This window comes from Zasmidium cellare (assembly GCF_010093935.1).
Source record: "Zasmidium cellare ATCC 36951 unplaced genomic scaffold M409scaffold_7, whole genome shotgun sequence".
Classification (NCBI taxonomy): domain Eukaryota; kingdom Fungi; phylum Ascomycota; class Dothideomycetes; order Mycosphaerellales; family Mycosphaerellaceae; genus Zasmidium; species Zasmidium cellare.
The window spans coordinates 825,029-850,191 of NW_022986951.1; the positions used below are offsets into that span (position 1 = coordinate 825,029).

The 25,163-nt window shown below is 55.9% G+C and overlaps 4 protein-coding genes across 4 annotated transcripts; 3 read left to right on the forward strand and 1 right to left on the reverse strand.

Annotated features, from left to right (window-relative positions):
* Nucleotides 1-495: 495 nt before the first annotated feature.
* Nucleotides 496-3,554, reverse strand: M409DRAFT_19479 (uncharacterized protein; the record flags this gene model as incomplete). Its single annotated transcript, XM_033804955.1, has 3 exons — nt 496-3,316; nt 3,374-3,428; nt 3,485-3,554. 3 exons carry the CDS (start codon nt 3,552-3,554, stop codon nt 496-498), a joined length of 2,946 nt encoding a protein of 981 aa, XP_033671553.1.
* A 3,792-nt stretch (nt 3,555-7,346) lies between these two features.
* On the forward strand, nt 7,347-8,254 carry M409DRAFT_51668 (uncharacterized protein; the record flags this gene model as incomplete). Its single annotated transcript, XM_033811865.1, has 2 exons — nt 7,347-7,587; nt 7,653-8,254. 2 exons carry the CDS (start codon nt 7,347-7,349, stop codon nt 8,252-8,254), a joined length of 843 nt encoding a protein of 280 aa, XP_033671554.1.
* Nucleotides 8,255-11,357: 3,103 nt separating this feature from the next.
* Nucleotides 11,358-11,684, forward strand: M409DRAFT_19480 (uncharacterized protein; the record flags this gene model as incomplete). Its single annotated transcript, XM_033804956.1, has 1 exon — nt 11,358-11,684. One exon carries the CDS (start codon nt 11,358-11,360, stop codon nt 11,682-11,684), a length of 327 nt encoding a protein of 108 aa, XP_033671555.1.
* A 6,757-nt stretch (nt 11,685-18,441) lies between these two features.
* Nucleotides 18,442-25,102, forward strand: M409DRAFT_19481 (uncharacterized protein; the record flags this gene model as incomplete). Its single annotated transcript, XM_033804957.1, has 3 exons — nt 18,442-24,870; nt 24,926-24,973; nt 25,028-25,102. 3 exons carry the CDS (start codon nt 18,442-18,444, stop codon nt 25,100-25,102), a joined length of 6,552 nt encoding a protein of 2,183 aa, XP_033671556.1.
* Between the last annotated feature and the right edge of the window lie 61 nt (nt 25,103-25,163).

A 25,163-nucleotide genomic window follows, 5' to 3' on the forward strand; every position in this document is an offset into this window, starting at 1 on the left:
CAACAGCAGAAAGAAAAGAACCCAATCATCATAACTTCCAACAATCGTCATCGATGATATCGTCCTACTATCCTGTCTGTCTATCTTCGAGCCCTGTCGTCGGCTGTAATGGACCCCACAAGGAAGGAAGGATCCAGCAGGAAGCAACGCCACCACCACCCCGCCTGAAAATTCAAAAAATCCAGAACGTCTGCCTCTCCCATATACCGTGGTAACAATCGAAGCAGAAAACAAATATCATCAACAAACATCGACAAGAGTTGAACAGCACAAAGCAAAAGCAAGCAAGAAAGACAAAAAGACAGAATACATTATATGGGTTCTTCTGTTTTGGTGGTTCGGTTCGGTTCGTCTTTTCGTGGGTCTCGTTATGGAGTGGAGCATCATCGGTGGTGATGCTTACTCTGTTGGCGCAGCAAGATGGAAGATGGATGGTGTTTCCGTCGACGCCGAGGATGATGATGAGTAGATGGCACGAGGGACGATGATGGTCGCTCACCCTCTGGACAAGCGCTCGAGTTTCGAACGGATGCCATCGGAGAAGCGAGTCGAGGCGCCCTCATCGATGACCTCGATGCAGTGATGCAGGACGGGATACGCCCGGTCGAGTGTCATCTGCGAGCCATCGCGCTTCGTGACACAGGGAACACCCTCACGCTTGGTCAGATACCGTACGATGAGAGGGTGATCGGCCGCCAGAGCGTCGATTGCGAATGAAGGGCCTGGTACCGGGAACATGCCATTGTTCGACGGCGACACGGTCTCCTTATGCGTCAAGCTATCGGTCCACAGGATGAGTGCGACGCGATAGATGGCACCCGCCCACCACGGAGGTCGAATGGCTCTCGGCATGGCGCGGATGAGGCGGAAGACCTGGCCGCAGTGGAAGACGGCTTCCTCGACGTCGGTGATGCAGCGCTTGTGCATCCACACCAGCTGCTGGTAGGTGCCGTCGAAGCCTTCCCTGCGAGCGAGACGCTCGATTTCAGGGAAGTTGGTGACGGCGTTGAGGCTGATGAGGTGGAAGATGACGAGGTTGGTTTGCATCATCGGGCACATGGGGTTGGCTTTGAGGTACCGCTCGGCGAGGTCGAACCATCGCTGGAGTAAGGATTGGACTTCTTGGAGACGACTCCGTGTGGATGAGGCGCTGACTGCTCGAGGAGCGTTCTTGCTGCCTGCCTCGGAGAAGCAGCTCAGCAGCTGGCTGTACTGGCAGACGAGAGATTGCAGAGGATGCAAGAGCAATCGCAGCTGCAGCGGCGTCATCTCAATCCCGAGAGGGATCATCTCGTCGTCCAAGAAATGGCGGAAGAGGTCTCGCAACGACAATGGCCTGGCTCCCGATCCGACGGACGAGTAGCCCCCTGAGAACTCATGCACCTGCTCGAATATGGACGACCATTCAGCAGCGCTCTTGGCGTGCCAAAGCCGATCGGCATCAGGCATTGGAGCTCCAAATTCCGTGACGCTAAAGAGAGGTGCCGTGTCGTGGAAGAGTGCGAGGTCCTGATCGACCATCACCCAAGAGTAGATGAGTCTGCTTCGAGATTCGTTCTGGATCCACTCACTCCACAGATGATCGGTGTTGGCTTGGTGGTTGACCGTGTTGGACTGCGTCGTGAGCTTCTCCAGGATTCCCGAATGCCTGAGCATGGCGAAGTACATCCCTCGCTGACCCATGGCAATGTCCATCTGCCACTTGTCGCCGCTCCACGCTGCTTGCACCGTAAAGAGGAGTGCCGCATGAAGGACGATGGGGTCGCCGGACATGATGATGTTCCTCTCAATGAGGTCGAAGAGTGAGATGCGGCAGGCTTCCGTCAAGCCACCAGTCAACATTCGGGCTTCTGTCGAAGGGATGTTCATGGCGCCTTGAGCGATCATCATGAGCACCAATAAGCTTGATGCTCGGTCGTTGTAGCAATGCATCAGCTCGTTGGCGTCCAGGATTCCGCGCGAGGTCAAGGGGTAGTACCTCTCGAAGCAATTCGCATACGACCTCAGGAAGAACTCAAGCACCCGCGCCGGTGGCAGCAGGACGAAGTTGGAGCCGTACGAATTAGGGGTGTGGTGTCCCGAGCCAGCCGTATGGTGAGTATGATGCCCCTCCCTATGGATCTCCAGTGCCTTGTGAAGGAAGCTTTGAGTGATCGCCAGCAGCTTATCCCTCGTGCTCTCATGCAACTGCATGACAGTCAAGTGATCGCCGCCAGCCAGGTCGTCTTCATGCCACTGTGGGCTCCAGGTACTCCACCCTTCATGGTTTCGAAGCGTCTCCTCGAGTCGTTCCAGATTCAACTTGGCCGTCTTGGGACACGCCGTCGAAGGCATGATGGGCGTGCATCGAAACACCGACCAGGCATCCTGAGATGCAATGATGGCTGGCATCTCGTCATTCTGGTCCGTAGGCGGTGTATGCACAGACGCCATAGAGTGCATCGACGCATGTCGATTAGGATGGAAAGCAGCCGCCGAGCTCCCCAGTTCGAGGTCAGAGAAGGCACGCTCCATCTTGGGGGTCTCCAAGGGAGTGATGAGCGGCGCCATGCCATTAGCGACATCCGGCATTATCGTAAGCATCCCGTCGTTATGTGGAGCGAGTGGTAGGTTCGGGTCGAAACGCATATCGGTCGTGTTCATCAACATGTGCGGCTGCACCATTCCGTCGTAGCCGATTGGCATCTGCATCTGGCTCCAGTCGAGCATGAAGTCGGGGCTGGAGCCCGCGTCAGAGCTGTCTTTGCTCATATTACTGAATTCATTGTAGCCGGAAAGAGGGGTGTTGTTGACGAAGCCGTTGGGCATGGGAGGGGAGAAGTTATGGGGTGGTGTTGGACCGCTGGTGGGTTGCTGGTCGACGAATTGGGAGGGTGGGCCGTCAACGACAGGTGGAGCTGCTGCCGTCTTCTCTTCTTGGATCGTGGTCATGTTCTTGGGGCTCGCTGGCTTGATGACTGGCGGCTGTTGCTGAGGACTGGTATTTGGGTGTTGCGGCTGCTGAACATTGCCATGCTCAACGATACCTCCCGGCTGCTGCATCCCAGGAGGCATGGCAACTGCACCCTCTGGAGGTATCCCCACCCTACTGGCATTCTTCGACGCTCGCCTTGTCGGCCGCAGCGTACACCTCAGATTCCTCCCCGCGCATCGTGAGCAAGGGAACTTCTTATCACACTTTGTCTTCGTCTTTGCACAGTTGCTGCAGGCGATTGGCGTTCGTCCTGCGGATTTGGGGATCATGCCATTCGCGGCGGGGATCTCTTGCTGGTTCTGGTCTCGGCCGTGGACGGTGTAGTGACGCTGGAGGAGGTCCCTATCGATGGAGGGTTAGTATGGTAGTCGATTGCAACGATCGAATTCGTCGACAAACCTCCTGGCGAAGGACATATGGCAGGTGAAACATTTGAAGGGCTTGACATTGGTGTCTGCGATCGTTCGTTAGCAATCGACAACCATAACATCGACGAGGTCCCCAACGTACGGGTCAGGATATGTCGTTCGAGGTGTTCGTCCCGAGTGAAGGACTGGCCGCAGTAGGTGCAGAAGACCATGGTTGCGGTTTGGGAAGGTAGCAAGCAGCAGCGAGTGTGGTGTGGGCTCAACACAGTCGTCGGAGAAATGAAGAGCAATCAGAGGTGGGCAGGGCTACCGGGACTTGTTGTTGGAGGGGGACTGGCATCCAAATACACGACGCAGGATAAGCGGCAGTGGTAACGAGTGAGTGGATGGGAAACCAAGGCGGTGGGGGTGGGAGGTCCAACCCTCGAAAGCAAGCAGGCAGGGTGCAATGCAATGCGGTATGGCAGGGTTATGGGGCAGACGCTGGATGGAGCAGGCTGGAGCCTCGTCGGTGCGGTGTGGGAGTGGTAGCGAGCTGGCAAAGCAGGCAAGCAAGCAAGCAGGATAAAAGCCAGACGACAGGAAGAACCAAGGTGTGGGAAACGAAGAAGAATGATGGAAGAGTAAATGCAGGAAAGTCGGCGGGCGTGCGTGCGTGCTGCTGCGTATCGCGTGTAGTGGGAGAAGGGTTGCCGCCGATCGGCCTAGTCCATGACTTATACACGAAATGCACGTCTGACGGCAGCGCAGCGCAGCACAGCACAGGACCAGCAGAGGAGTAGTAATGCTGGGGGGGGAGCGAACGGGGCTTTTCTCGTCCATGATATCTTGATTATGCTGGGCCCCAGGAAAGCTAGTCAGTGAGTGGACGAGCAGGCGCAGTGGAGCACAGCACTCTCACCTGCTGCTGCTGCTGCTGGCGCTGGTGGTATCCAACTAACAGCAGCGACGCAGTCAGAGCTTTTCTGGCCAGTGGGCGATATGAAGCATGGGCATGGGCGTGGGCGGGTTCCCCCTGGCGGACCGAGTGAGCAGAGGCTGAGGCTGCTAACCACCACCCCTGCAGCCTCCCTCGTCCGCTTTTAGCAGACGCAGATTTGCGAGGGCGCGCTAATGCGCCCACCACGCTCCTCCCCCTGCTCCCGCTCGGCGCTGAGCTTGGCGCCCTAGCGCGAACTTTCAGCTCGCCCCCAGCATCGCCATCCATCCATTGACTCACCAATCCACGAGCCAGCGAAGACGTCCTGCCCGTTTCCGACATAACCCATTTCTCCATTATCGTCCGCGCCGTTGCTGCCGGAATGATGCTTCAACTCACTCACCCTTATCCGCATACGGAAGTCGCAAAGTCATCACTCGTCGAAACAGTCGGCGCGCTTGAGGAGAGTTTCACGAGCGTGCTCCCAAACGCGACCTCAGACTCTCGTCGCGGCAGCATTGATTGATTGATTGTCTGTGGAGGAAGGAAGACGGGTATCTAATCATGGAATGGTACATGGTCTTGGCCCCTCTGTGCTGCGCTTTCGCTCGTAACAATAGCATAGCTCCAAACAAATCAGGGTTCTCGGTGCCGCCGCTTGCTTCGTCTTCCTCGTGTGCTGTGCTGTGAGCTCATACACCACCCGAAGACGTGCCTGCTTGCGATCAGGCCTCATGAGATGGAATTATTCTTGCACACAACAACAACATCGCCATCGTTCCTTCCTTACCGTATGACCGCAACATCCTCCCGCCACAGCTCTGCTGCTAATAATTTATCTGACCTGGGCGCCGCGGCGTACCCTGTTGTTCCTTTTTGCAGTCCTTTCTCTGGGGTGTGTGAAACGTCTCGGTGCCGATCGCGTATAGCCATTTTCTCACTACCACCTCTCGTTTACTCGTCTTGGCCCCAAATACCGGTACTCTACCTCTGTTTGGCTGTGTAGCCCGCAATCGCATCCTGCTTGCAACACCCGCCACGATGTTGGTCGTACTCTCTCCAGGCACCTTGTGCCCTTCCATCCATCCCACCGCGTCAGCCATGACTTCTTCTCCAGCCTCATCTGCATGCCGCAATGGCAGGGAACCCCCCTCGTCCGCCAATCTAAACAGGTACATTGCACTGAATCATCAAAGTCATCTGAACAACGCCTTCAGCCAGCCAACAGCAAACAACATCCACTCACCCTGTTTTGCCCTGTGGCCGTTGTCTCGCTGCGATAAGAGAGATCAGGACGTTTTCTGCCTGAACGTCTCTCTCTCTTTTGCCGATCTGGCAACGCTTGCGGGAAATATTATTAGCCCTGGGCTGCGTCTGCATGCATGCCGGGGTCGACTGCAGTAGCGTCGAGGCATGGAAGCCACATTTTCGCTTTCTCGTCATCACCATTTGCTGCTCGTTGCGATTGGGCGGTGTTATTTTCCTTGCTGTCAATCCCCAAAAACATGGATCCTCTCGTTCCATGATACCAAGATTCCCTTCGTGTCTGCCGTGCAGCCGTTGCGGGACGGAACAATATCGCCCGACGACGAACGATGAGATCTGACAACATCGTGCGGCCATCACTGTTTGGCGGCCGTCAGCAGCAGCGAGCGTTGTGTTGGCGGTTTTGCAAATTCTCCTCCCGCGTCGCGAGTGTTCGAATCGGGCACAAATTTTACGAAACCGATGTGCCACTGGACAGCCCTGCAGATCAGCGTTTGGGCGGCGTCGCGGACAACAAAGCATGTTTAACAAATATTGACGCGCCCGCCGATCAGTACCTCGCTTCAATTTATTTCTTGATGATGCATCATACCTGCCTGTTCGTGATTGCAACCCCTCGTCCCAATGGGGCAGTTACAGCTATCAGTCCAGTGGCCTGATGAGGTGGTTCCTTTGGGCGATACAGTCAGGTCAGTACCAGTCGGCACTGAGACATGCAGCATTGGGGATGGGTTCGCCTCTGCGCGATGATGGAGGTTGGCCAGGCGCCAGGGCATTGTCAGCGACCGACCTCACCTCCTCTGACAGCAATCTCCTGGCCATCTGACGCCGAGCATCTCATCCGCTTCGAGGCTCTTGTGCTGGCAAGACGGTTATTCGGCCTCCATACGCGCTTATTGCTGAGCCTTGCTGAAAGTTGCTCCCGGCCATCAATGGCGTCAACACTCGTATGTGCGGCCAGCTCCAATCATACCATTGGCATTTCTCATCCTTCCGGCTTCGTAATCGGGGCAAGTACTGTGTACACATCTCTTCTCGCCGATAGGGTTGCGGGCCGCTGCAGTCGGAGAGAGGTCGAATGGACGGAGCTGTATAGCGAAAAGAAGGTGCTGAGTGTGATTCGAAATCCCGTCCGTCGAGGCGCGGCAAAGCAAGGGAAGCTCCCTCAATGCAATGTAAGAGCATGCAGGTCGAATATGTGGGGTCGTTGTGGTGTCCCGATCCAGCAATGCGCCTTTTCTCAGATGACGCAGTCGATCATCTTCGTCGATGTCACCATATGAGGTTCATGGACGTGAGCAATGCATCTGGACGTCTCTTCGACATCGTAGGCCCTTATAGTAGGCCTTTGATTCGGCACTCCATGTCAAATTACCGTCCCTGGGCTGTGAAACAGCACGGTAGAGCAGGACTTGTCCGGACAATTGCAGAGGAGCCGGATCGGTATCTTGCACGGCCACGTTTTGCACGGCCACAGCATTGGGAGGAAGGAAGGAAGGAGTTTTTTGCGGGTTTGATGAGAGCTATTGAAGCCACTTGCATATGCAAATGCAGAGGCAGAACCGCGCGCGGATTACATTGCTGCTGAAGCCGCACCGCCGGGCACACTAGCAGCACCCATTCTTCGTCTCTTCCGCGCGGATTCCCTCGCGCATACAAGAGCCGCACATTATCTTCAAGGCGTGATGGGATTTTCACGTGCGAGATATCAGACCTTCGGACGACGGCAGAAGGCTCTAGACCTCATCATCCAGCTTACATGTCATGCAGAGAGGGCCGTCTTGAGGAAGCACGACGATAAGGAACATGCGCTGGCACCATGGTGGTTTCCATCCTGGTGATGAGCATTCCATTCCTTCCGATCATCGAACCTTGCGTTGCCTCTATACGGTTCCGCCGCGCATCGATGGTAGCGTCGCCGCAGGGCGCAGAGGGTGTCGGATCCAAGTCTGTTTCTGATGGTACGCTGCGTATGGTAGCAATTGAGATGGTCCCGGGTGTTGGCTGTCCCGGCGGTGATGGGAATCCAAGGAACGGGATAAGCTTGCGAAATGCCACTGGTGAGAGAGGATGCGGTACGGGGGCGTATCGGCGGAATTGACTCCATCACGATGGCGCCCAGCAGGTTCTCGGTGGGTGAGGAATCAAGACGTTCTCGCCACAGACGGGCTGGTGTGCGGTATCTTGATTGATGGATGGGATGCGCTGCAAGCCATCGTCCCGCAGCCTCTCGCAGTGCAAGATAGGGGAGATCCTCGACGGGTTGGGAGGCAGCAGGCGAGCGCCAGCAAGATTCCAAGGCACACCGCACCGCTCCTCACTCATCCATCTGCAGCAGAGGGTGCCGCCCGTGCAAGCGATTCTGTAGGGCAGCGACGATCAATAGACTACGGAGAATTGAGCAGGATAAGCAACAGACGGCGCCCAACTCAGTCGCCTGCCAGTGACCCCCGCGGCCAGAGCACCCGAAAGTCAGCTCTGCCATGCGGCGACGAGGGACGTCATCTCGTACCCTCAGCTTCGCATTCGTCGTGGCCGTCGACGAGAATTGGCGGGGCTCCACGCGACGCACAGCTAGCTCGTATCGTGCCAATAGTGCCGGGTCTGTCTGCAGAGCAGCAGGCAGGCAGAGCGATGGGATGGGCGCGTTTGTCACTCGACGCCTTGGCTGCATCCCGAAGCGCTGCGACGATTCGTGTTGCCGGAAGCGTGCAATGGACGATTTGATGATGCCTCACGCTCGACGACGGACACGTCGAGTCTCACATCGGCTAGCACTCGCACACCAAGCCGCCGTCGTCTCTCCCCGCGCGCCAGCGGACGGGCCGACGGTGGAGCTCAACGAACTTCGCCAACCTCACCGACCGCAGTCCTGCTCGTATCATCAATAATCATCACCGCGACCCTCCGTCCGCTCGGCAGTCCCATACCAGTGGCTGCAAGGAGCCGCTGTCACCACCCTCGATGCTGGAGAGTCGCACACAGATTCGGTGCCCTGCGCGCTAGAAAACCACGGCAGCATCGAACTCGTCACACAGCGCCAGCGAGCCATCTCCGTGCCTCTCGGCCGTCGCAGCGCACCCTCGCCATTGCTACCGGTCGTATGTGTTATCTACCACGCGTCCACGTCGTACTCCCTCCTCCTCCTTCACGTGGACGGTGCCGCCGCCGTGGAGAGCGACGGGCGGCTTGCGTAGCCTCACACAGACCTGCCCATGTGTTTGCGTAGTGCATCCACCGCGCTGGGCGTCGTCGCTGTTGCCGTGATGCCGTGCTTCCTGCTGGCCGCCTGAGCTGAACCTGTGCTCGTTTGTGTTTCGAATCACCGCAACCATGCCCCTGTTGAGATAACAAGGACCCAGCCAAGCCTGCTGCTCCCATCCTATCTGCAGGGTCGCCTCTTCCCTGTGCTGGCATTGCTCCCCTTGGCGCAGGCAAAGCGAGGGCGTATCCTTCCTCTTTGGTCTGAAATGTCCGAGACTTACAGTGCTGAAGCGACCCCGTGGAGCAATACTTTCTAACCACAAACGAGAGCATGATCTTCGTCAGCAACGTCGAATAGGTAATCCGGTATGTGCCAATGTGCAAGGTATGCCCTTGCTAACACTCTACATCGTGCAGTCCGGTGTGGCAGCATTAATCAATTTTGATGAGCAACGTGCTGAAGGAGTGTGAGGAGCGCTCATGCTCGCTGTCGTCGATCATTCAGCTGCGAGGACTGCGCTCACTCAGCCTTGTTGTAGGGCTATGGAGTCGTTGGATGCCTCGAGCGAACACGAGCGCGCGCTTCGACGATAACCATCTCATCACGTCAATCCACTCCCGACGCTGCATCCTGCCCAGATGCCAGCCGTCATCTTCCAACCATGGGCAAGCCACGGACGATGCAAGCACCATTCACCGTTGATGCCTACACCAACAGCGATCACAGCTACGTCTCTGACTTGCATTACAGCCTGCCCTCAACGAAAAGCCCTCACTGATATCCCCCACATGCCCGCCAAGATCCGAAAGTCTGAATGAAGGCAGAGGTGCTTTCAAAGATGCAGTCGCACATCCACCGATGATGTGGCGGCCTCGCAGTGGCTGCCGCCGTACCCTTGGATTATCCCGTTCTGGGCACGACGGCCAAGTTCAGCGGCCTGGTGGCGTTTGTCCTGTTCTGACCCCCACCAAGATATGTCAGCAATTCTCCGATGTCAGTAGGATCGACACGCCTCTTCAGCCAGCCTCAGATAGAATGGGTCGGACTGTTATCAGATTTCGCTTGCGTGCGAGAAGCTCGTTTGGAGCTCTTCCAACGACGGTGTTGACGATTGGTTTGATCTGCATTGAAGGGTGAAGTTGGTGCAGATCTTTGGTGGAGGTGATGAGGGTGGCTGTCTTTACCATTCCAACTTGCGCATGGCGACAGCGCTCCGGACACCGGAGCCGCTTCGATCTTGGGGAGTGCCGTCTATTTCCCGACCTCACCTCTGTCTGCTCGTGCACTGTATGCGCGAGACTCTCTGGTAGCGAGGAGACGTGCAAGGTCTAACCGCTTCACTCAACACGGCATGTTGTTGTTCTTCTGCAATGCTTCAAAATGCTGGATGAAGCGGGCCACTTGCGCCTCAACTCTGTGAGTCTCTTTCCCACCAGCATATCGATTCACTTTTCTTTGCTGAAACACTCCCGCTTGACGACGGTCCGATTTCGAGCATTGCGCGAAAGTCTTCTGCGACATGTTCTGATTACTCTCGCATTGCATTGGAACATCGCATCGCCTTCTTTCGAGGCGGTGAAAAGACATGAAGATGCTGTTCGAATCGATCGATAACACTCACATCTCAACGATTGAACGAAGCAAGAGCATTATCTCAATCCAGACCAGTGCCGTCAGCGACTCACATTGCCAGTTCAATTGGCAGCCCTACGAAGTCTATGGAATGTTCGGTATTTCTCGCAAAAATGTACATGTACCTTCAGCTCGAGCGTCAAAAGAGCATCGAGACCTCTTCGACTTTACTTTGACTTTCTACCTACCTCAAATGCAAGACGGAAGCAGAGAAGAAAGTAATTTCGGCATGTGCATTGCCTTTTCCACATGCCTCGCATGCATAACAGAAAAGCCAGTCTTTCTGATATAGTTTGTCGATCGACCTGGTGAAACGCACGTCATCGTTAGGGTGGATCGATGCATGGACTGGATGGATAGGATTTTCTTGTCTGCATGAGTGAGTGCTTCACCGCTCTGTCGTGGCAGACGAAGGTACGGTAAGGTAAGCATTCTGATCGATTCAGCTCGCGGAGCATTCCTGATCAGAGAAGACGAAGTTGGGCAGCAACACCATCATCAAACAACACTCTTCCAAGACTAAGTATATTTGATTGAAAAGGGGCACAGCTATATCGCCCTCCTACTATATGAAAACCAATCTCTCTCACGCGGAAGCCATCCTCAACGGCCCTACAGTAGCACGACAGACAGACAGACAGCATGGCGCGACGGTGCATGATGCAGACTACTGCAGACCCTTCCTTCTGTCTCTTTGCACTCCCGTGCTGTCATCGCTCTGCCGGCTGCGTCTTCACTGATGACATTCCTGAACGACTGTACGAGGTTACGGAAGTCTCACGACTCAAGTCCGTATCTTGCTGTTTCGGCGAACGGACGAGATACTCGATTCGGACGGGATGGGGAGGATTAATTGGGCTTAAGTTGGGAGTTTGCTGATTCTACTTGATTAAGAGGATTGATGACGGCGGAGTAGAAAGGAAATGCCGCGAGATGATTTTTTCTCGTGATGATGATTCTTGGGAGGCGCGGATATGCAGATGCAAATGCAACATGCGAGGTGGAAGTCAAGTCGTTACATCCGTACCCATCCAAGGCTCAACCTCAACAATCCTTCCACTGCACGAGATCCTTCTCGGGACCGAAAACTTCCTTACCGTCAACGCCAACACCACCAACACCATCATCATCGACAAACTCAACACCATCCCCACATCACATCCCCATAACGACACACCCCACCGCAGTCCCCATACGACCTCCGCCACCCCAACACTCACAAACATCACACATAGACCTGAAGCCCAGTTTAGGTTATTACGCCGGCGCCTCCTTCCCGCGCTGACAGGATTCCCTTTCCCTAATTCCTCTCTGCTCTGACTACCAAATGCACCCATCTTATAGGCATGATCCCTGTTTGCAAAAAACGCAATCGTCAGCGGGAAGGATGCTTTTCTCCTTGCGTACCAAAGGAAGGGGGTGAATGGAAAGGAAGGTGCTTTGCTGGCGATTGATGACTTGCAGAAGGGCGGGTAGGGCACTTGATGGGGATGTGGTGAGGTGAGGTGGTTGAGTAGGATTTCTTGTGTGTTGTTGGCTGTTGTTGTGAAGATGCACAGACGGACGGACGGTCGGGCGAGAACGTGCGGTCAGGTCAGCATTGGCAGGGCGCTGTGGTCTTGTTGAAGCAGGTAAGACGGACGGGGGAGGAAATCAAATCAACTCGCACGGAGAAAGTAACGAGCCCGCTCCTGTTGTTGTTTCGATGGTTGGTCGGCATCGTTCATTCCGCGGAGGAGGGTTTTGCTTGTATTCCTCCTCAAACATGTACGTATGTATGTATGTGTTGTAAACGCTTCGAGGACTTACAATGCATATTCAAGGCTGGAGCTCAAAGGCTGCGAACGTCAGGATCAGGGTCAGGGGCAGGGGAGGCATGTCTTGGCTTCCACTTGCCCAGGAACAAGGACTTGTGGTCTTGGTAGTGGTGGTCAGACCGGAATGATTGCGACATACTGCCCTATGTCACTCGTCAGTCGGGGACTTAGATGCGCTCGAGGCAGTGAAGGATTGAACGAACGAAGGAGATAAGACCATTTTCCCGGATCGGTAGCGCTATGTTGTTGGAAACATAGCACGAGACTGCTCTTTGCTTCGGTTCGAGTCCGCTTTCCTTTAGAGTATATGTGTTGAAACGCATGAAGTCGTGCATTATACTTCCCTACCCCATGAAGCAAAAACTCAACCTTCACATCTCTCGGTTTCAACAGCCGAACGGAAACCTGGCAAAAAGGACCCATCGCCATCGCCATGACCTCAAACACTTTCTCACGATTGACTTTGCATCGTCATCCTGGTCTGTGCTGTCCCGAAGGAGTAATGTCCAACTTCATGGAGATGGGTAGGGCCTAGGATCTTGCGGAGAGATCTCAGACGGACGAGGTTGGGGATCGATGTTCTTTTGTTCGAAACTTTTTTCATTCGGAGCAGGACACTTTGTTGTTGGTGTTGTTGCTATTGCTGCTGCTGCTGTCGTCATCGGCGTGCATCTGGCGATACGAAGTGTATCTTTGGGTAGCCGTATTTGGACACGAGCACGGATTCGATGGGCTTAATGATCGGGAGGCTGAGCAGGCATATCGTATAGTCAGTCGGTTCAATGCGATCAGTTTCGAAGAGGCGCGCTTGCCGCGAGTTTCACGGCTTTCGTCCTCTTTCCAGCCATCGTCGTTTCCAACATTCTTCACCCCCTTCACCGAGTGAAGTGACGTGAAACCGTCAGTCCGGCACCTGGATCCGAAGACCTGCATCGAGAGACGAGGGATCCGCGGCGTTCATGCCTGTCGGCCTCAGGCAGGTAGGCACAAGCACATGGTGTCGACGTACTGTAGAAGCAGCAAGGAGATTTACCTTGCCATGGAGACCCAGTCGGGGAGTTTTTGTCTTTTGAACGTTCAGACGTGCCGAGCCGGTTGAAGCGGTGCGGTGCCAGGATTGCGGGTAGGACGGCGCAAGATGCCCAACACGTTGTTTGCTGCACTGGTGATGTGTCCTTTTGCTCTCGAGTGGAGATGTGTGTCGTGGCAGGTGCTCAAAGCGGTCGTGAAACGTCCAAGGTGCTCTGGATCAGGAGTGCGATGCCTGAGGTTTCAGGGGTGCTCGCCTGTTTCTGGCACCAGTATGAAACGTGACGTTCTCGACCAAGTGGTGGAGACCTATATCGGCGGTAGGTATTCATCGAAGAACCATGCAGATCTGAGAAATGGGTAACGGAGATAAAAAGGGCCACATAGGGCTCGACGTGACGGCGGAAGATGACCGCTATCTCCATGAAGAAAGAAGAGAGATACTTGGAAGAGACACCTACTTTTGCCGGTATCTGCTCCTCAACATCCGTGACTGCTTGATCTGTCGTGGCCCTCGCAATACTGGACTTAGACAATCTTCCGGGCTGCGACTCGGTTGGGATGTGAAAGTCTAGGCCCCAGAGCGTACCCTCTACATCGTGACGAAGGTGTGAGAGCAGCTTGTGTGAAGTCTACCATGGCATGTGCTAACCACGTCAATACTCGTGGCAACGACGATCGTCCACGGCAGAAAGATGCCGACAGAAGGAAATCTGGGGCCGAGTCTGGAGCCGAGTCGATATGATCTTGTCGCCAGAATCCTGACCTTGCCAGCTTTGAACTCAGTTTCCAACTTCACCTGCTTGTTGACCGGCATAAGGCGGTGGTCAACGGCAATTGCATTCCGATGGAGCCATGGAACGGTGGTCGACAGTGCCGTAGTCGAAGGCCAAGCAGTGTCATAATGGACCCCAGCCAGGCGCCTCACTATACCTAGTCGTTCTGGCCAAGGCGAGTGGGAGAATTTGCACTGCACCTTTCGGGGTTACTTCTGACCAACAAGCTTTCGCAAGAATTGGGATGATGACATCCTGGCCGAAGTGTGCCTTGAAGATCCAGGACGGCGACATCGAGATGGGAGAGCTTCCTTAGCTTGTCGAAGTCAATTCATTGCCAGCTCCAGGGTGACCATGAAGGACGCACCACAGCCCTGGGTGATCCTATCCTGAGGCCAACATTCTCGACAGACCGCTGTATTTGAATCACAGACTTGACTCCACTGTCATCGTTTCGCTTGGCCAGCCGAATCAGGACCTGGTATCAAGTTGATGTCGAGCTTCAGCACGTCAACATGGCCTCAATGCGGTGGCCGTCTCCCATCAAGGATCTGCCTACTACAAGAACCAGCATAGCTTCATGATTCGGCAGTAAGATCCGAGAGGTTGGTGGAGGCTGGACCGAGATGCTAATGATTGAATCATTGCAGTAGCGGTGAGCATTGTAACATTTCTGCATTTCTGTTGCTCAGCCACGAGATGCGGTGATGAAGTGAAGTCGGGACGATGGATATTCTGGGGATGTTGGGGGCCAAGGCAAGGCATCCAGTGTGCCGTCACTTTGCAGTGAAGGCAGTGGTTGACCTTGGAATAGTATACGTTCAGCTCCTTCCTGACGTCCGCCAGAGTCCAGGCCTTCAGCTGTTGCAAGCGACATGATGGCGAAGCTGAGTACTGTCGCACTCGTACCCAAAGCTCGCAGTTGAACGAAGAGGATCGAAAGCTATCGTGATTAGCAACAGTATCCACGTTTCCATGTTTGCTTCCAAGATGACAAAACAACGCACTCGTACGAGCTTCGCTTGAGCAAGGCGCAATCGTGCGTGCCCTCTTCGCCCATGGCATGTTGGTGGGATCCAATTCCATGCAGTCACAATCGTTGAGGCCAACATTGTTCGCTCCGAACGAGGAGGCTGGATCCGGCAAGAGAAAAAGTCCCGCTTTCATGGAGTCTGCAAGGTCTCGTTGTCGTGCAACAGCGAACGAGGACTCTACTGTTTCACGAGCTTTTCTGTTGGAAAGGAATCCAAGAATACTTCCGAACCCCACAACGAGCGCTTCGTAGACGAGGAAGCGCAAGGAAGACGCTTCCATTCCAGCTTGGCGTTCGAGTCAGCTCTTGGACGACCTGGCATGGGTGTTGCGACCTCGCGTATCAAGTTGATGCGCTAGTGGGGTGCTGTTGAGAGACCGGCACGAAGACCGCGAGTTGATATCTTGACATGCGACTCTGTGCCCATACCGCACGTGTTCGTCGATCTACCATCAGCGGCTGTCAGCCATGGCGATGTCTTCAAGCTCGCACAACATTCATCCACTCCTCCAGTGGCTGGCGGCCAACGGCACCTCCGGAGCATGTGCACTCTCATGTCGGGAATTTTCTATGCATATGGTGGCACTTCGTATGCTCACATGCCAAGGTCCGCAACATGCGCAGTGCGAGTAGCCCTGCCGAGGGTGCATGATCCCTTCCGAGAAACTGCAGAGCAGTCGTTGATGAGACTCCTTATCAGTCTACCGGCGAAAAGTCCAGATTGATACCGCAAAGCCGCAAAATCAAAGAAAAAGGGCCACAATTCCAGTCCTCTGTCCAACCAAAAGCCATGGGCGCTTTATTGCGACATGATAAAACCGTGCAACCGTGACAACTGTCACTAGTTTCGAGAGGCTTCGATATTATCGATAACCCTTGCTGGAGGCTGACAAAAGCCCGAGAAGTATAGGCAGTAGTGGCCGTTTGGAAATGTGTTTCAACGCATTTACCTAGCGACGGTTTCCCTCCCTACCTTCTTCATATTCCCGACCGGGTAAGACGCTGTCAACGGCTCACATGTATTAGGGATGAAACGAGCCCAACGATAGAAACGCCCCGGAAATGGCGCACGGTAGGCTCGATAAGAAGCCTTTCAGAAGACGCCTTCGCGCTCACTCGGACTTCTAGGCTGTCTGCTCTGGGAGGGTCTTATAGGGGGGCTGCCCGGGCCGTTTCTTGCTGGGCTGCCTCATCTCGTGTGGCCAAACATCCAATCCCACCGCTTTCGGTAGATGTGTTGCTGGGAGACAATGTCTTACGAGAGCCGGGAGAAACTCGACAAGCACGAGCGATTTGGACACAATCTTCTAGTTGCATTCAGGTCTTTCTCGTGCGGTCACGGAGTAAAACGCGCGAGGTGGAGGACGAATGAGTCCAGAGGAAGAAGCGCGAATCCTCAGCGTCTGCGTTGGGGGATGGTCCGAGGTCCCACAAAAGGAGACTAGATGCAGCAGTCTCCTTGGCTCGTCACAATCGCTGTCGCAACGCCACGCAGGGCTTTTCGTTTTTATGCTTTTGGGGAGACGGTTGGTGAAATGAGCACTGGCCGTAGCGCGCCGCGGTGAGGGACTTGTGCAGTCTAGAAAACCAGAAGACGCGGTGGTGATGCGCTGATCACTGATAGCGCGCACGCAGCCCATCAATGCATTTGCATGTGGCGGTGCGACTCGAGCACGCGAGGGGTGTTGTCGTCGCACAGCAGTAGTGATATGGTCAGAGTGATAGCGTCAGGAAAATGGACATGGTTGTTGTATGCGGGGATGATGCACGCAAGCCAGCGCCGCAGCCCGATAAAGACACACCGCTCGCTGTGCATAGCGCTGGCTGTGCACTGCAGCTCCGGCGAATGAGCTGCAGGGAGAGTGTGCATAAAAAGCCGTAAGGCTGGCTCTGAGCCACAGCAGCCTCGGGGGCAAAAGTATGCGATAGCGGGGATTGTTTCAAGAGGCCAGGGGCATCCCTTTCCCACCAGAAATAGGTGCTAGCCGAGCGATCAAATCCGCCCGCACGGTCAATTTCCTCAAACATCGCGCCCAGAAGCAACACACACAAGCAAGGTTAGGCCGGGACGATTTCACATGGCAATCGCCATCTAAGCGCCACTGCGGGCCCGCCCTGCTGGCGCTGGATTTTCGTCGTTCAAGGGAGAGGGGGGGCAGCGTTCAGGGAGAGGATGCGGTGCGCCCAGACTGGGGGGCAAGAAGCGAGTCTCCAAGGGGGGTGAGCAGCATGCAGGTGAGTGAGGATGCCTTGCGCCGGGGTGAGGAAAGATAGCACTCACTGCAGCCAGCGGAGATGGATGGATAGATGGTTAAGTCAGCCGCAGCCAGTGATGGACGCCCAACAACAACAAGCACCGACATCTTGGACGGCCTTTTGGATCGTGGGGAGACTAGCCAACAAAATACTGTGCTATTGCTGGCACAGACAACACTGTACCATACCGGCAAGACGAGTGCTTCTGCCGCACGTGTGTGGCGCGCGGGATAAGCAGCATCCGGATGGCATGCCGTCAGTCCTCGCAGCTGCAGTGCGGTTTCGAAGTTCTGGTATGCTGCACAACAGGAGCAGGCTGAGGACTGTGCTCCGCCAGCACGCAGATAGCCTTTACGCCCGGCTTCGGCTTGCGGGAGGCCATTCACTTCCCACTTCCTAATCGGGCCTCCCTTTTCTCCCGATGCAGGCACTTTGGCGAAGCCGTTGGCCCAGCACGGGCGTCATGGAGAGCCGAACTTCGTGACTTCATCTCATCGCCGCCAGAAACACTCGCACTACCCGTCGCCAAACACCCCCCAACCCTATCAATAGCCACACTGTTGCTTGCTTACCCTCACGCCCGGGATCGACTCTATCCCATGCGATTGCGCCGGCCGGCGGTGACGCTAGCGCCAGTTTCTAGATGAACGTCGACATGCTCGTTTTGGCAGCCATGGGTGTGCTCCCCAAGCACTGACTGCCTCCCGCTGCAGATCCGCCCGCCGGACGCCTACCCTGAAGCATCGAGCGATCAAGCGTGCACCAGACCCCTGGTCTATCAATGGAACGCTCACTTCTTGATACATAATGCCTCTCTCCACGCTCAGTACGTACTTTCTGTCCTCTCATCTATTGCTCTTTCGTTGCTTCAGCAGACTAGCCACCTGCCGAACCAACCTTTTTCTTTCTATCATCGACTCGAATAGACCTCGCTGTTTCGACGAGACCTGATTTCCCTTAATCAACCCACCACTCGCTCGCCAACTTCCTCCACTCTGTTGCATTCATCGTGTCTAGCCACCACGATAGTCTGCCGAACGACACGAACCTTCTAATCGAATAATCAATCGCCCACGAAACAGTCGCTCCAACCCGATATATCTCCTAATCACGAGACGATCGACCGAAACAACCACCCCACGAATCCAGCAAGATTTCCCGCCAACATGTCTAACGTTCTCCTGTTCGGCGATCAGACCGCCGAGCAATATCCTCTCCTCCACCGAATCGTCCTCCGCAAGGACAATGCCCTGGTCTCCAACTTCGTTGAGCGTGTTGCTCTCGCCCTGCGTGAGGAGATTCGCCAGCTCCCACGCAGCCAGCGTGACTCTCTGCCAGCTTTCTTGACTCTCAGCAACTTGATCGAGGCCTACTACCAGAAGGGCGTCAAGGTGCCAATGCTGGAGTCTGCTTTCGTCACTGTTGCTCAGATTGGACACTACATTGGATACTTCTCTGAGCACCCAGCCGAGCTCCCAGCTGCTACCAACACCCGTGTGCTGGGTCTCTGCACTGGTCTTCTCGCTGCATCTGCAGTCGTTTCCGCCAAGACCGTCGAGGAGCTTGTTCCTCTCGGTGTCGAATTCGTCCGCGTGGCATTCCGCTCCGGTGCCGTCGTCGACAGCGTCCGCTCTGTTCTGAGCCAGCCTGGCCAGGAGAACGCACCATGGTCTACCATCGTCACTGGCACCAATGAGCCAGCAGCAAAGAAGGCTTTGGCTGCTTTCCACAAAGAGGCGGGCATCCCACAATCGAACCAGGCCTTTGTGAGCGCCGTCTCCACCATGGCTATCACTGTCTCTGGCCCACCGGCCACTGTCGAGCGTTTCTTCAAGGAGGGATCCCTCTCGCAGAACAACCGCGTGCCAATTCCAGTGTACGGTCCTTACCACGCTGAGCACCTCTTCGGCCAGGCCGAGTACGAGAGAATCTTGTCTGGCGAGGTCGGCCGTGAGCTCAGGAAGCACCTCCCAGCATCATTGGTTCACTCCGCCGCCACTGGCAAGCCCATTGTTGCCGAGAACTCCTACGAGCTTGCCAAGATCGCTCTCGGTGAGATGCTTCAGTACCCAGTCCGCTGGGACTACCTTCTCGAGGAGGTTGTCTCCCAGATGGTCGCCAGCAAGTTCGGTGCTAAGATCTACGCTCTTGGTGTCAGCAATGTCGCCAACAGCCTCGTCTCTGCCTTGAAGGCAGGTGGTCAGACCAATGTCTCCGTTGTCGACCACTCTGTCTTCGTTACCCAGAGCGAATACGTCGGCCGCACTCAGAACGACAAGGTCGCCATTGTCGGCATGGCTGGCCGCTACCCCAACGCTGCCAACCACGAGGCTCTCTGGGACCTGCTCATGAAGGGTCTCGATGTCCACCGCAGAATCCCTGCCGACCGTTTCGACGCTGATGCTCACGTCGACCCATCTGGCAAGGGCAAGAACAAGTCGCACACTCCTTTCGGCTGCTTCATCGACGAGCCAGGTCTTTTCGACCCTCGTTTCTTCAACATGTCTCCTCGTGAGGCTGCTCAGACTGATCCTATGGGTCGTCTTGCTTTGGTCACCGCCTACGAGGCCCTCGAGATGTCCGGATACGTGCCAAACCGCACTCCTTCCACCCAGCTCCACCGAATTGGTACTTTCTACGGTCAGACCTCCGATGACTGGCGTGAGATCAACGCGGCTGAGAATGTCGACACTTACTTCATCACTGGTGGTGTGCGTGCCTTTGCTCCTGGCCGTATTAACTACTACTTTAAGTTCTCTGGTCCTTCGTACTCGATCGACACTGCTTGCTCCTCATCCCTGGCTGCCATCCAGCTCGCTTGCACTTCGCTGTGGGCCGGTGACTGCGACACTGCCATCGCTGGTGGTCTCAACGTCTTGACCAACCCCGACATTTTCTCGGGTCTGTCCAAGGGTCAGTTCTTGTCGAAGACCGGCTCTTGCAAGACCTACGACAATGCCGCTGATGGTTACTGCCGTGGTGATGCTTGCGGTTCCGTCATCCTCAAGCGTTACGAGGATGCCATCGCCGACAAGGACAACATCCTCGGCTGCATCCTCGGTGCCGCCACCAACCACTCTGCTGAGGCTGTCTCCATCACTCACCCCCACGCTGGTGCCCAGGAGTTCCTCTACAAACAGGTCTTGGCCAACGCTGGTGTCGATGCTCACGAGATCAGCTATGTCGAGATGCACGGAACTGGTACTCAGGCTGGTGACGGCATTGAGATGACCTCTGTCACCAACGTCTTCGCTCCCCGCCACCGCCAGCGCAAGCCAGAGGAGAAGGTCTACCTCGGTGCCATCAAGGCCAACGTTGGTCACGCCGAGGCTGCATCCGGTATCAACTCTCTCGGCAAGGTGTTGATGATGATGAAGCACAACAAGATCCCCGCCAACGTCGGTGTCAAGGGCGAGCTGAACAAGTCTTTCCCAGCTGACTTGAAGGACCGCAATGTCCACATCTCCCTCAAAGAGGTTGACTGGCCACGCAAGACCGCCGCTCCTCGCAAGGTCTTCCTCAACAACTTCTCGGCTGCCGGTGGTAACACCGCACTCCTGCTCGAGGATGGCCCACTCCCCGAAGCACCCAAGGCCACTGACCCCCGTGGCACTCTCCCTGTCACCGTCACTGCCCGCTCGATTGCCTCGCTCAAGCGCAACATTGCCAATCTCCAGAACTACATCAAGGAGAACGGCAGCACCACCCTGCCATCCCTGTCCTACACCTTGACTGCTCGTCGCATCCAGCACAACTACCGTGTCGCCTTCCCTCTGTCCGACATTGGCAAGGTCAACGAGGCTCTCCAGGCTCAGGTCAAGGATTCGTACAACCCAGTCCCAATGGTCTCCACCAAGACTGCGTTCTGCTTCACTGGCCAGGGCTCGCAGTACACTGGTCTCGGCCAGAAGCTCTACCAGGACCTGAAGAGCTTCCGCGACGACATCAACCAGCTCGATCAACTCGCCCGCATCCAGGGCCTGCCATCCTTCCTCGAGCTACTCGATGGCACTGATGTCCAGACTCTCTCCCCAGTCAAGGTGCAGCTCGGCATGGCCTGTATCCAGGTTGCTCTTGCACGTATGTGGGCTTCTTGGGGCATCACCCCCACTGCGGTCATCGGCCACAGCTTGGGTGAGTATGCTGCTCTCCACGTCGCTGGTGTCATCTCTGCTTCCGACATGGTTCTCCTTGTTGGTCGCCGTGCTGAGCTCCTCGTCCGTGACTGCACCCCCCACACTCACGGCATGTTGGCTGTCAAGGGCAGTGCTGAGGCCATCCGCAGCACTCTCGGCAGCAAGATGACTGAGATTGCCTGCATCAACGGCCCAGAGGAGACTGTCCTCTGCGGCAGCGGCGATGTCGTCGGTGCTGCCAACGAGACCCTCACTCAACGTGGATTCAAGGCCACCAAGCTCAACGTGCCTTTCGCCTTCCACTCTGCTCAGGTCGACCCCATCCTCGACCAGTTCAAGAAGATCGCCTCCTCGGTCACTTTCAACAAGCCATCCGTGCCTGTCCTCTCCCCTCTTGAGGGTGAAATCATTCGTGAGGCTGGCATCATCAGCCCAGAGTACCTGGCCCGCCACGCTCGTGAGACCGTCAACTTCTGGACTGCCCTCACCAGCGGCCAGAAGGAGAAGATCTTCGATGAGAAGACTGCTTGGCTCGAGGTTGGTGCTCACCCAGTCTGCTCTGGTATGGTCAAGGCTTCTATCGGTGCCACTGTCACTGCACCATCCCTCCGCCGTGGTGAGGATGCATGGAAGACCATTGCCAACAGCATCTGCCAGCTCTTCATCGCCGGTGTTGCTATGAACTTCGATGAGTACCACCGTGAGTTCAACGATGCTCAGGCGCTCCTCCAACTCCCAACGTACTCTTTCGACAACAAGAAGTACTGGCTCGACTACCACAACAACTGGACCCTCACCAAGGGCGAGGCGCCAAAGACCAAGGAGGTTGTCGTCGAGAAGGAGAGTGCTCCGGTGCCAGCCGTCGAGATCCCCGCCAAGCGCCTCTCGACTTCTTGCCAGAAGGTCATCAGCGAGGAGTTCAGCGCCAACCAGGCTCGCGTTGTCATCCGTTCCAGCTTGGCCGACAGCAAGCTTTACCCAGTCGTCTGTGGACACATGGTCAACAACGCTGCTCTCTGCCCATCTTCGCTCTACGCTGACATGGCTTTGACCGTTGGTGACTACATCTACAAGGAGATGAATCCAGGCAGCGAGTCTCCAGGTATCAACGTCTGCAACATGGAGGTGCCTAAGCCATTGATTGCCCAGATCCCACAGCCACCTCAGGGCCAGCACATCGAGATGGAGGCCAACGCCGACCTTGCCCAAGGCATCGTCAAGCTCCAGTTCCGCAGCGTCCAGCCCGATGGCAAGAAGATCCAGGACCACGCCCACTGCATTGTCCGCTACGAGGATAAGGCTGCTTGGGCCGACGAGTGGGCTCGCTACAACTTCATGGTCAAGGCTCAGATCGACATGCTCACGGCCAAGACCATGACCGGTGGTGCCCACAAGGTCCAGCGCGGCATGGCCTACAAGCTGTTCAAGGCTCTTGTCAACTACGACAGCAAATACCGTGCCATGGCTGAGGTCGTCCTCGACGGTGCCAACACTGAGGCTTCCGCCACTCTCGACTTCCCCACCAAGCCAGATGATGGTGACTTCTACTGCCCGCCATACCACATTGATGGCTCTTGCCATATCTCTGGCTTCATCGTCAACGCCTCTGACCTTCTCGACTCCGAGCAGAACGTCTACGTGTCCCACGGCTGGGGTGCCATGAAGTTCTCCAAGCCTTTGACTGCCGGCATGCGCCTCCGCAACTACGTTCGCATGCTGCCCCAGCCAAACAACATCTCCAAGGGTGACGTCTACATCATGCAAGGTGATGAGATCGTGGCTGTCTGCGAGGGCATCAAGTTCCAGCAGATCCCACGCCGTGTCCTCAACACCTTCCTGCCACCAAACAAGGGTTCTGCTGCCCAGGCCGCCCCAGCTCCAGCACCAGTTGCTGCTTCATCGGCTGTTCGTGCCACCCCAGCTCGTGCTCCCGCACCAGCCCCCATCAAGGTTGCTCCAGTGCCAAAGCCTGTCGCTGCCACTCCGGTTACCGCCACCAAGGCACCAAAGCAGCGCAAGGTGTCCGCCCCCAAGAAGACCGCCGGTGGTCTTACCGACAAGGTCATGAGGATCCTGGCCAAGGAGACTGAGGTTGACGTGTCTGAATTGGTTGACGAAGCACACTTCGAGAACCTCGGTGTTGACTCGCTCCTCTCCCTCACCATCTCTGCCATCTTCCGTGAGGAGCTCGACATGGAGATCAGCTCTTCTCTCTTCACTGACTACCCAACCGTCGGCGAGATGAAGAAGTACTTTGCTCAATTCGATAACGGCGCGGCTGCTTCTGCACCTGAAGTTGAGGACGACTCTGACGACGACAGCATCCCACCAACTGACGTTCCTACCCCTCTTGAGATGATCTCGACTCCTGCCAGCAGCGCGCCAAGCGTTGCGCCAAGCGACGCTGGCAAGCCTGAGCTCGACTCACCAACCCGCGAGACCCTCGCCGATGTTGGTGATGTTTCCCTCGCTCGCCACGTCGTTGCCCAAGAGATGGGCGTCGATATCTCAGAGATTACCGATGATGCTGATCTGTCTGAGCTCGGTATGGACTCCCTGATGTCTCTTACCATCCTCGGTGAGCTCCGTGAGAAGACCGGCATCGATCTCCCATCGACCTTCCTCTCTACCAACCCAACCATCTTGGACATTGAAAACGCTCTCGGTATGCGCCCCAAGGCCAAGGCCGCCGCCCCAAAAGCAAAGCCGGCCGCCCCAAAGTCTTCGACAAAGACTGACTTGAACGAGGTTTCCGCTAGGTTAGCGGCCATCAACAAGACCGACATTTCCAAGTACCCTGCCGCCACCAGCGTCCTGCTCCAGGGCAACGCGAAGGTTGCTACCAAGAAGATCTTCTTCCTGCCCGATGGATCCGGCTCGGCCACCAGCTACGTTTCGATCCCAAACCTCGGTCCTGATGTTGCGGCGTACGGCCTAAACTGCCCTTTCATGAAGGACCCGGAGCAATGGACTTGCGGCATTGAGGTTTCGTCTCTCATTTACCTCGCGGAGATCAAGCGCCGTCAACCGAAGGGCCCATACATCCTCGGTGGCTGGTCAGCAGGTGGTGTGATTGCCTACGCCGTCTCGCAAGCGCTCCTCGCCGCCGGTGAGAAGGTTGAGAAGCTCCTGCTCCTCGACTCTCCTTGCCCAGTCGACCTTGCTCCTCTCCCTGCCCGCCTTCACATCTTTTTCAACGAGATCGGTCTCCTCGGCACCGGCGACCCAACCAAGACCCCCAAGTGGTTGCTGCCTCACTTCTCCGCTGCCATCCGATCGCTCTCAGACTACGACCCGAAGCCCACGATCGGCCCAATGCCTACCTATGCCGTGTGGTGCAGAGATGGCGTTGCCGGCAACCCAGGCGACCCACGCCCCCCGCCAGCTGAGGAAGAGGACCCAGCGCCTATGGTGTGGTTGCTCGAGAACAGGCACGATTTCGGTAGTAATGGATGGGAGGTACGTACATTCGACAGCACTGACTTGGCAAATTGTGTACTAACTTCCATGATAGCAACTTTGCGGACCCAGCATGAAGTTCGGGGTGATGGGTGGCAACCACGTAAGTTTCACGCCCCTGATACCGAGCAACCAAAGCTAATTGACCGTATCTCAGTTCTCAATGATGAAGGATCCCCATGCAGCAGACCTTGGCAAGTTGATCCGCGAGGGCTTGGACTGGCGGGCATAATTTCTCTTTCGTTCTTCGGTCCCTTGGCTATGGGGTTGAGACAATTGTCATGTCGAAGTGC